Source organism: Solea solea, chromosome 12 (assembly GCF_958295425.1).
Source record: "Solea solea chromosome 12, fSolSol10.1, whole genome shotgun sequence".
In the NCBI taxonomy this organism is placed as follows: Eukaryota; Metazoa; Chordata; class Actinopteri; order Pleuronectiformes; family Soleidae; genus Solea; species Solea solea.
This window is the reverse complement of record NC_081145.1, coordinates 19,739,762-19,752,321: the sequence shown is the minus strand read 5'-3', so window position 1 is coordinate 19,752,321 and position 12,560 is coordinate 19,739,762. Positions and strand designations below refer to the sequence as shown.

At 41.2% G+C, this 12,560-nt stretch overlaps 1 protein-coding gene across 1 annotated transcript in view; it reads right to left on the bottom strand.

Annotated features, from left to right (window-relative positions):
* Positions 1-6,904, bottom strand: part of LOC131470269 (copine-8-like) — a 49,923-nt gene extending 43,019 nt beyond the window's left edge. The window contains exon 1 of the mRNA XM_058645982.1: positions 6,538-6,904. Within this exon, the coding sequence (XP_058501965.1) occupies positions 6,538-6,614 (77 nt within the window). The 5' untranslated portion in view covers positions 6,615-6,904. The remainder of the gene's footprint in view (positions 1-6,537) is intronic.
* Positions 6,905-12,560: the final 5,656 nt, after the last annotated feature.

Here is a 12,560-nt window from a genome sequence, read left to right as displayed (position 1 = left end):
CAGGAACAAACAGATGGAGTCGGCATCTGGCATTGATGAGCTGCTGTTCAGTCAAAAGAAAAGAAATACCTGGATATACAGTAGACAACACGGAAGAAGAAAGAAGAGAGCAATCTGTACCACTTCACTGCTTCAGAATGGACTTTAGGACGACCATCACACTGTTTGAAGATATTAGGAAGGGCTGTTTGTTTGTAAACTGTGTGCATTTGCTTATATGAATATTTTTAAGGCCACGTTATTAACAACACTGATTGGTTGGATGAGTCCCAGTCGGACGCAAAACATTGAAAAAGAGAAAAATATCAATGACAATTATTATCTGCAAACCTATTTAAAACTACGCTGTCACCGAAGATAATTCTACTGTGACCCTGACATTTTTATACTCTTTGTGCGCAGAACTGAAATTCAACAAAACACACACAACAGGATTCCTTTTGTGCTACAACAAGTCTTTCTGTCTTTTTGTTCACCTTCCTCGCGGAGAGTGCAAAATCAGCCATGACACATCGACTGGTCTCTCAGCGGGTCAGCGTCCGGCTTCTATAGAGCCACATCACAACACATTGATTCTTCTGGCGTGATACACTTGGTACCTTTTGTGCCCAAAGGTCACGACTATCCTTCCTACAGTAGACCACTCAGATCAGACGACACTGACATCTTTGTGCTGGAACATTCTTCGCGGAGTGACCAGCTGTGGAATTCAGGTGCAGGCCTCGCAGTTTCATGTCCACAACAAGCCGTGTCTTCTGCCCGAACAACAGTTATTCCTCAGTTCAAAGAATGCAGGATTTTCCTTCTCACTGATGCACAATATTGGACTTGAGTTAATCAATCTGTCACGTCCTCTGCCTGCCTACACGTGCGAGGAGTTTGGGCTTATTGAGTGAAAGAAGGGCTCTCACTGAATGATGGGAGCTCAGGACTGAATGCTTCAGTAGCCTCGCTGACAGACACGAAAGTGGGGAAAATCACACCAAGTCCAACAGCTCAGGGAAATTTTCTTTGAAGGTGTCAAAGCTGCGTTTATTCTTCAGTCGTCATATTTTTAAAAGCAGAATCAAACTAAACGGTTAAGCGACGGACGTGTCTGTCAAATGGAGGAGACGTGAGTGCACATACAAGTCTCCGGGATAAATGAAGGGTTGTCACAATTAGGACATTTAGCTGACAAGTAATTGTCATAGATAAGTTGAAAACATCTGAGGCAATGAAGAGGGATCATTCTTGGATCCCAAATCTAATTTACCACACCTAAGTAGCACTCCTTGTTTTTTGTTTGTTTGCTTGACTTAGTATTTGTTTGCTACAATGTACTTTACTTTGTTGTCTATTCTATTCTATTAATCGTCTTCTGTTCATTTTATGTAAAAACTATTCTTCTGTTTTTAAGTACAACACAAATGTCAACAATATCAAGGAATTATAGTAAGGCAAATATTAACTTCAAATTGAAAAAAAGGCCCATATTGACAACTTAAATATATATTACAAGTAACTGACAAAACAAATCCAATGCACATTATTTGTGCAAGAGTATTATGTGACCAAATCTGATAGGTCACCTCCGTTGCAATTTGCCTTACTGGAATAAGAAGCAGAAAACAAGCCGTAAGTCGGATAATAACAGTATGAAAGCAGCTAATGGGCTTTTACACCATTAATGTCCTAATTACTGGTGAAGATAAGGCCGCAGTAAATGTTGTTGCATCACAGTCTCAAGATACAGGGAGGCAACACGATGACACATGGGGAGATACACACATGGAAACATGTTCTTACAGTAAACCTGGTTCGATTATGTGCCTCATTTCGACGCCTGAGTTGGGGATTGAAGCATTTGTATGTGTATTTTTGGAGAACACAGAAGAGTTTGCACAGCTTTGTTCTTATATTAAACATATTTTAGTTTGATTACCTGCACCATGTGTGAAATCATTACCTTTATTAAAAATATGCAAATGCACTGCAATGCAGACATAAAATACAGCCTGGAGGAATAAACGTTAAAGTTTTAAGTTAATACATTTTTGTTATTTTATATTTGTTTTATTAAACAGTGTTATTTTATTGTGCCATGGGAAAAAAAACCCATATTGCTATTATTTATTGACATGTAGTGGGTTGTTTGTTTTGAAAGAAAAATGAGCCTCTGATCTCAAACTTCTTACGGTCATTACCAGACTGACTCTATCTACTGAGCAATTATGAGGCTTTTATATCAGACCGACATAAAACAGCAACAGAGGCTTGTTCCCTGGCATCAGCTGGCTGATTTTAGGGTCAGCGGAAAGATAATTCTGTCCAAACTCTTTGTTCTTCTCGTCATTATGTGGCACAAAACAACACGTACCAAAAATGTAGTTTGAAACTATAAAACAGCAGCATTAAAAACCAGAATGTGACCAGACAAAATAACACAATATTTCCCACTAGTCTTGAATAACCAACATCTATCCTGAGATTATAATATCAAAGATATTATGTCAAAATTATTATGCCCAAAATTTGATTGACAAGGAGTCATGAAGCAGCCACGCCCCCTGACCACAACACCTGCACACCTTCCATGGTGTATGTACACAATGAGCCGTAACTTAGTCGTCGCATTTCCTCATCACATCAAATTTTTCCATCTGACTGTACAACGGACAAATGACTACATGATCCCCGACAGCCCTCACCAATTTTCCCCAGTAATTAGCCTTTACATTTACGTTGCATTGACTACTTAAGGCTCACCAATCATTAAAGGTCATCGGTGCTGCCGTACCAGCTGTGTCCAGTGCTGTGTACAGTACGTACATTTCATCGATAACACGATCGATCCGGTTAACTGATTTCAGAGTCTCAGAGTTGGTGATTTTGACTTTGGGGCCATCCGCCCGGAGGCTGCGCAGTCGCACCAGACGTGGAGTGTCTTTGTGGTGTTTCTTTGCTAATGAAGCGGAGCAGATGAAGCGCGGCCGATTTTACACCATCAATGAAAGGCAAAGTCAGCAACCCATCCCATCCATCCGTCACCTCTAATCCAGCCAAATGCAGAGGAGAGGGGACAGTCAGGGACGCTGCCGGTGATGATGGTGGTGGTGGCCGTGTTGAAGAGCCCCCAAATCCAGAGTCCTATTTGTCATTTGAGAGAGGCGGCGGTGGTGGAGGTGAGGCAGGTCGATGGAGCTCCTCAGGTGCGGTCGGTGAGGGTGGAGAAAAAAATCCATCAGACCCAGAGAAGTGGTTCGTAGGCGTCGGTGTTGAAGGGTTCACCTGCTAGTGTGCATGTCTTACAATGTCTTACAATGCTCTTTCATGTCTTGAATCAAATTGCAGAATAGTCCCAGGCACTTGGTCTTTATAATGTCTTGTGTTTGTGTGTGTGTGTGTGTGTGTGTGTGTGTGTGTGTGTGTGTGTGTGTGTGTGTGTGTGTGTGTGTGAGAGAGAGAGAGAGAGAGAGAAAGAAAGGGGAGTGAATCCTAAAAGGGTAGAATATTTTTTCACTTGATCCAGTTACGACAGTTGCGAAAGACAACGCTGAGTCTTGCATCCATTTCTTCCAGCTTCTCCATCCAAGTGGCAGGGATATAAAAGTCCGACACACACCACAATCAGAAGTAAAACAGTCCACGATAATGTCCTCCGCGCCTTCCTTTTCCTCCAGAGGAGCACGGACGCTGACATGTAGAAACCACTGTCTACTGGGAGACGTTTTAGACTACCATGCAGCGTTGAAGCTGCTTTTTCTTGGAGTGAGTGCAGGATCAGTCCCGTTCTGGGGGGGGGGGGGATTTTACCCACTTAGCGTGTGGAGAAGCAGTCTCCTCAGATTCATCACCACATGTCCACTCACTCCCACAGATGTAGTGTATTATCATCTGTCTCAGCAGTGCCCAGTAATTGGAAGTCAGCGTCAGCATGGCATTGGCCGGTTGCCACGCTTCATTCTTCTCCGGCTGATACAAACAAGAGTTCCTCCGTTTCTTACTTGAAGTCAACTACAGACTACAGACTGTCCGTAGGCTTCATCTGGACACACCACAGATACACCATGTGTTTCTCTGGAGCCTCCATCACCACGGATGGTTCTTGGTGACGGGCTTTCTCAGACATGATGTGTCTTCTAGGTTTTTCTTTTATCCCACCGGATGATGGGTGAATAACAGAATGAATAGAAATGTATATATAATCTGAATTATATCCGCCCCCCCCTTCTCCTCTCACTGCTTTCTTCGTTCTTATGACGTATTGAGGCTCCTTTTCTCAGCTTCTCTAACAGCGTCTGCTAGTTTCTCATGCATATACACAAGACTCTTCTGGTGACGACAATCACAGAAGAAGGGCTCGGCATCATATTCTCCAATCGCAATCGAGTGTTTTCTCCAGTTGACACACTTAAATTAAATTCAATTTAATTAAAGTCCTTGCGATCCATATCCTCCTATTATTTGGGTATTGGAGTATTCGTAAGACAAAAAGAGTTCTTTGAATTTGTAACAGGATGTTGAGAGGTGTAGTGTTGGACATGTTTATCAAGTGATGAACTGGTAACACTTTACATTGCAGTACAGTAACAACATGATATTCCTATGGTAACATATTTGTCATGGGGAAATAATATCACGGCAATATCATCTTATTTCAATCGTAATCACAGAGTGAAGCTTGGTGGAAAAAGTGTGTGGAACATAAGGGAGAATGAATTTCAACTTCAAAATTGAATTAGGTAATTATGAGTTTTGATTCACAATCATTTTCACATGAATATTAATTCCCACTACCAAGATATACCAGAATATTACTTTGAAAATAACATTGAATAACTGCAATATTATCTCTTTATATTACCAAGCTGTAAATTGGATACAGCTTGGTATAATATTATCTACCTTTTACAAATGATACTTATTACTGTGTTTTTACTGCGCTTACAATAATGTAAATTGTTACCAGATAAATCAATGATGAAAAGAGTCTTGTTGCAGACGTTGGTGTTTTCTTTAGTTAACACAGGAAACTTGAAAAAGACCATTTGTAACGGGGTTATAAATGTATTATAATGCAAAATGTAATCATATGATATACTGATGAATTAAAGGGAGAACAGAATGAGCGCAGATGATTTCATGAGAGAGAAGACGCCACTGGACCACATAATATACAGCTTAATCCTTCATTATTCTCCAGTTTACCACAGATGGACAGCACTGATACTGTTACTTTACAGACATTTATATAAATATATTATTATAATAATAATAATAACAATTCCAAAACAACAAATCAGAGGGAGTGATCATCACTTCAGAGAGCTCAAGAATCTGTTCCTAGGAGCACGGATGCAGCGTTTTATAAGACTTCAAATTAATCAAATTATCAGCGAGATCATCAGAAAATTAATCAGCAGCAATTGAGCAAATACTCTCCTGTGTTCCAGCCACTCAGCACATACTGCTTTTTTTATGATATTTGATCATGTCATCAAAATTCACAACTTAAAGACACACGTGTGCACTTATTGAGCAAAAAATAACCATAAACAATAATAATAGAGTGAATAATTGGCTGATGAATCGATAATGTTGCTTGCAGCCTTACACTGAAGCTATCCTGTGGTGGATCAACACCTCCCCATATTACCTTCATTTGTCACCTTTCCAAATGTGCATGTGCAGATGTAGATAGATATGTAGGAGGAAGTAATTAACCTGAAAGTTAAACTTGCAGCTCATTAATTAACATGTCTAGATACTATTAACTATAGAGAAAATATAGGAGGCTGAAGAATGAATTTCACAATATGGACAAAATGACTTATTTCAAAGTCAAAGAGTGTTTACAGTGAGGTCCTATTATTTACTTATTGTAGCTTGGTTCATATCTTTCATCTCAAGGTATTGCTCCATCAAAACTGCCAGAAAATGTACTATTTTCACAAAATCGTCCAACCATATAGGATACAATTTGCTTCATTGAGTCCAAGACTAAACTGCAAATTATGGATTTGTCAAAACAGAGAAAAAAAAAACCACAGATACTATTTAAGGTATACAATAACAACAAAAGGCAGCAAACCCTTTATAGGTAAGATGTGTGAGTACAGGAAAAGCTGCTGCTGAGTCTCATCATCACCCAGCTCCTGCATCTCTCTTCACTTTCTATTTACACCAGTGTTTCCCTCTCTACTCTCAGTGCTGCTGCAGGTGCAAAACGGCCACACTTACAAGCAAACACGTCACCCAGACATAAACAAATGGAGCTTCATTTAAAAAAACAAAAAAAAACAGTATATTTTAAGACGGGGCTGAATCACCTTTGACCTCATTCATCCAAACTGTTGCCAACAGTTACGTTCCCCCAGGGATCTCAGAGTGACATGATGCGTTCATTCTGATATCAATGCATATTTTAGAATAAAAGGAAGCCACTGGCGCGTTTCCTGTCCACTACATCATCCATTCATCCATCATCCACCTATCCCTGGTCACCCAGTGTCAGTGCGTGTGTGCGTAAAGCAGCAAGCTTTAGTTTTTACTCACCTACAAGACACCGTAAGTTCAACTTTAGTAGCGGGTATGGCAGCGGTGAAAGGGTCTGGGTCTCCGATGCACGCCATATTCACTCAGTCCCCGCTGCTGCTGCTGCTCTCGCTGCTGCTGCTGCTGCTGCTTGGTCGATCACAAACAACCGCGTATCCAGCGCCGCGACGGCGGCATGAGAGGAACCGAGGGAAGAGGAGGAGGAGGCGATGGATGGTTGGATGGATGGATGGATGGATGGTTGGAGGGGGTGGATGGATGAGCGAGGAAATCCGAGTGACGAGGAGACGACGAGCTGTTTGCTGTGTGAGGCAGCGGAGAGAGGGCGCGTGGACACGGAGCTGCAGCTGCAGCACGTCAGAGAGGAGTCTGTGTGTGTGTGTGTGTGTGCGCGCGTGTGGGTGTGTGCGCAACAGAGAGAGGACGGTGGACAGGGCGCACTCACTCACACATGTGCGAGAGAGAGAGAGAGAGAGAGAGAATCTGAGACCAAATAGCTTCATTTAGAGTTCAAATATTGCATATTCCTGCCTCCTCCACTATCCACAATGTCAACTATAACTATGACCAGGGGGGTGAATAACACTGACTACATCTTTATAATATATAATATAAAATAACATTTTGTTGATGCATTGGAAGCAGAAATACTACAGAGAGGAGACGTGAGGATGTGAGTGATTTTGAAGGGTCAGATCATCTAACTGCAGCTCTTGTGGGACATTCCCGGTATGCAATTTGATTCAGTTTTATTTGTATAGCACCAAATCACAACACACATTATCACAAGGCACTTACATAAATATTGTAAACGCAGAAACCACACAATGTCACACAATGAGCAAGTACCATAGGCATCAGAGGAGAGAGAGAAAACAGGAAGAAATCTCTGACAACCAGACTCAAAGCCATCTGGGGCCATCTGCCTCGACCGGTTGGGGTGAAAGGAAAAATGAGGGCAAGAGGGAGGTGAGGTAGAGACAGGAGAGCAATAGAAGTGTCTGTTATAAATAAAACTAGCTTTTCAGATTGTCTTTTTAAATGTGGAATATCTGGCTAATCATCTTCATCTTCTATATTCATACAACTTGACTTGTACAAGTACAAGTCAATATTACCTGATGGCAGTGGTCTCTTCCATGAGGAGGATAATGTCCCTTACCTCACTACCAAAATAGTTCAGGAATGGTTTGATGAACAATGCAATGAGTTGGAGGTGTTGAATTGCCTCCACATTCTCCAGATCTCAAATCCAATCAGGCATCTGTGTGATGTGCTGGGGAAAACAAGTCCCATCCATCAAGGTCCCACTTTGCAACTTACACATTACATTACATTACATGTCATTTAGCAGACGCTTTTATCCAAAGCGACTTACAATAAGTGCATTTAAACATTTGGGTACAAATAAGTGCTAGAAGTAAGTAAGAGCTTCAAGTAAATCAAACTATGAAGTGCTAGTCATAAGTGCGATACATTTTTTTTTTTTTTTTTTTTTTTTTTTTTGTCGTCGTCGTTATCGTCTTAGTCGAGGTAGAGTCGGAAGAAATGTGTTTTTAGTCGGCGGCGGAAGATGTGGAGGCTTTCCGCTGTCCGGATGTCGATGGGGAGCTCGTTCCACCATTTGGGAGCGAGGACAGTGAACAGTCTGGAGTTCTGTAAATGCCTCTGCGATCCTGTCAGTGAGGGGGCAGCGAGCCGGTTTGCCAATGCAGAGCGAAGTGGGCGGGCTGGGGTGTAGGTTTTGATCATGTCCTGGATGTAGGCTGGACCGGATCCGTTTGTAGCATGGAACGCAAGCACTAGAGTCTTGAAGCGGATGCGAGCAGCTACAGGAAGCCAGTGAAGGGAGCGGAGGAGAGGTGTAGTGTGGGAGAATTTTGGTAAGTTGAAGACCAGTCGAGCTGCTGCATTCTGGATGAGTTGCAGGGGTCGTATGGCACACGCAGGGAGACCAGCCAGGAGGGAGTTGCAGTAATCCAAGCGTGAGATGACAAGAGCCTGGACCAGAACCTGTGCCGCCTTCTGGGTTAGAAGAGGCCGTATCCTTCTGATGTTGTACAACATGTATCTGCAAGATCGAGCTGTTGCAGCAATGTTGGCAGTGAGGGAGAGATGGTCATCAAGTGTCACACCCAGGTTCCTTGCGGTATGAGACGGAGTTACCACAGAGTTGTCGAGGGTGATGGTTAGGTCTGTGGTGGGAGAGCCCTTTCCTGGGAGAAAAAGAAACTCAGTCTTGTTGAGATTGAGTTTCAGGTGATGGTCAGACATCCACTGAGAGATGTCGGTCAGACAAGCGGAGATCCGTTCTGCTACATTTGTGTCGGAGCTGGGAAAAGAGAGGATGAGTTGGGTGTCGTCGGCGTAGCTGTGATAGGAAAAACCATGAGAGAGAATAACAGAACCAAGAGAGTTGGTGTATAGAGAGAAGAGGAGAGGGCCCAAGACAGAACCCTGAGGGACCCCAGTAGCTAGAGGACAGGGTTCCGACACAGATCCTCTCCAGGTTACTCTGTATGTTCGGTTTTGAAGATAGGACGAGAGTAGGGTAAGTGCAGATCCTGAGACACCTAGTTCTTGAAGGGAGGAAATAAGGATCTGGTGGTTAACTGTGTCAAACGCTGCAGAGAGGTCCAAGAGGATGAGCACAGAGGAGAGAGAGGCAGCCCTGGCAGTGTGGAGTTGCTCAGTGACAGCAAGGAGTGCAGTTTCGGTCGAGTGACCTGCTTTAAAACCAGACTGAAGAGGATCAAGAAGGTTGTTCCGGTGAAGGTAGGAGGAGAGTTGATTAAAGATAGCACGCTCCAGAGTTTTGGAGAGAAAAGGAAGAAGAGAGACAGGTCTGTAGTTATTACACGTCTTAAAAGATTTGCTACTAAAGGCTTTTTATCGCCAAATACCACATTTAGCTTCAGAGGATGAGTGGAGTTCATGTCTGGATGGATCAGGACTGTTTTGGCACCATAGGGAGACTCATGCCCAATATCAGAAGGGTGGAGTTATTTCTTGTTTGCGGTAACGCAGCCTAGAGGCATCACATCGCTTCTTTATGATTAGCTTTAAATGAGGTGTATTTTGGTATGTAGAGTCTATGGTTAAGGTTGATGTGAACCTGCAGGGGGTGAATGAATGAACATCAATATGATCTCTTTACAAGTGTGAAAACCTGAGGAGAAACTGAATTTAAAGGTCAATAGGGAGATTTAAACAAAATAGATCAATAGACATAATAGTTACAATAGATCTGCGATAGATAAACACATTTATACATCTGTGAGCTTGAATACATGCATGTTTACCCTTAATTTAGAAAGAAAAATCAAATAAATAAATAAAAAATGGGTCAAATTTGATTCGACTCTGCAATAGAATGAAAATAAACAAACACAACAGCATCATAGTGATTTTAAATTTATACTTCATTTGACCAAGAGGGGAAAAAATGGGTGAAGCCACCCTTTAAATATTGACTTTAATCAAACTAAGAGTGTCTGATACTTCTGTAGAGTACTAGAGGTGAAGAGACTCTTCCACCCTCTCTTTCCAGCCATATTTTGACAAGCAAAAAAAACCCAAAACAATCTGCTATTTTCTTATTTGATCACTGTATTTGCTTAATGCGAGCCTCTCTAATCACCTTGATGAGATTGACCTATACCGTCAACCACAGGCATTATATTAAAATGGAAGAAAACGAAAATCAAGATAGAAGAAAATGTAAATTGGTGTTCTCTCTCTCTCTCTCTCTCTCTTCTCAAAATACTTCCTTCAGATTCCTGCAGTAAGTGTTAAAGTACAACTTTATACTCATAAAACTAACATGGAATGATGAAAGATGAGCAGTGTTTTTTAAGTACTGGATTAATTCTTTCATTCAAATTGTAAATTCTTCTTCAATAGCTGTCAGGTAAAAAACAAAAAAAACAAAAAAGAACGAGCTGGTGTCAGATGGTCAGAGCTGAGAAGTTTGACTGGATAACGTTGTGATTGGACAGCAGAGTCGCAGTAGAGTCACACTGAGTGCAGATGACAAAACCACCTGAGCAAAACAAATTCAATTAAACAGACCGGCATGAACCACCGAGCTAAAAATAGCAACGAGTGTGTCAGCTTCAGTTAGTCTGATAGAAAAGACGTTAGGTTGATTCTGTACATCAAACACCTGTCAGGGGAGTGAAGTATAGGTCTCATTACATGCATACTATACTATTGCTGACATATTTCAGTTTCAAACCAAAGTGTTGGACGAACCAACTGACACAGGCACTGAGGACTTCTTACTTGTGTTTGAATAAATACTTGGTCTTCTACAGAAAACAAGACATAAACGTGAATCGGAGGAGAACGCCGTTGTTTAGTAAAGTTTTGTAAATTTAGGATTGCAGCTCCTGCATCCTGAGCTCCTCTTCGTCGACATGAACATGGACAGACGTTTCATAGTGACATCATGTGCTATTGAAGAAGACCTGAAACTAGCAATTGAGACCACCATGAAGTGTACATCAAGTGAGTATTAGGTTTATTTTCCTGAAGACTTCTTTTTGCAAACGGCACAGTCAGCGCTGGTGAACTCTAGCAAACTAGAGGACTATGTCCACTTTTATTGTACGGTCGTTGCAGATGACATAAGGTGATCTCTCCATCTCTGAATCTCTTTGCCTACATTGACAGATTAAAATACTTTTCTTTCTTTGCATTTAAATTTTTTAGGGTTTTTTGCAGTGTGCAAAGTTGCTGCTGCAGTCAACAAGAGGTCCCTCTCATTGAACGGCCGTGTGATTGGTCAAAGAAGGTGCAGAAGTAGTTCTCAGATCAATTGATTTAAATGTTATCATGGCATTATTGGTCAATAATTAAATATCTTGCCTACTGTACCTTACGTTAAGAGAATTCTGCTTATCCACTATGTTTTATTTATCCTTATATATCCCTTTTTTTTGCGTGTCCGATACCAATATCACAAACTCGAGAGTCTAACGATATGGACATTATTATTCCGATACAGTCATTTTAGACCCTTACAATGAAGCTGTTAACAACACATTTGTGCCGAGTCATTTCAAAGACATAATTCTCCAACTGTGTAACAAACATATTATTGTAATAAATAAATATTGTAATATTTATGTATCACATAATCCTGTTTTAAGACATGGTATATTTTGATGATTTTTTTTATTGCTGTACTGATTAAAAAGTGACTTTTTTTATTTCAGTACATCCCTACCTTTTCAGCATTTTTTAATCTTTATACAGCCAAACTTATGTAATGACACTTAACCAAAAATCCATTTCATCCTTTAAATAGAAAAGTCAGACCAAACCATAACAAGGTTAATTGAGTTTTGCCCTCTCTTCTCTACAAGGTAGTTTCAAAGATTCCCCTCCCTTTTTCTTTTTTTTTGGACACCAAGTCATTTTTGATGAGAAAGCTCAACGTTGCTTCCAAAATTTCAAGAAACATTCTGGCTTAAATGTAAAGTCTGCTTACACCACAGCTCTCGTCTGCACCTGAATTCAGCACCTGCCAATTTGCACAAACAAGAAAGGAGCTCGAGATGTTCTGACAACATCACATAGTTTTCTCCTTCTAATTGTATTCAGAGAGAATCGACATCAGCGAATTACTCAGAAAATTCTGGTTCTGCGTCAAGCCAGGGGAAACCGAGACGTTTGAAAACCTAAGTGCAAAAAAAACAGCTTCACACGTTTAATTGCGTTGCTTCCAGATTGCTGTCATTGACAGGTACACTGTGTTCAAATGAAGGACTGTTAAGAACGCAAGAAAATAAAGGTAATAATAACCATCTGCGTACAAACACCTTTGAAGTGTTGTTCTTGTGTGTAGACCCTCTGAACCCTAGACATTTTATAAATGCTGGGATGCATCATATCTTTCAGTTAATCGCGTTATAGGAGTTTAACTAGTGTGTTTAGCATGGCAGCAGCGTGGCAGAGTGTCATGCATTCAATCAGACAGATCACAAAAACAACTTCAGAACCGACTGCCATGTGGTACA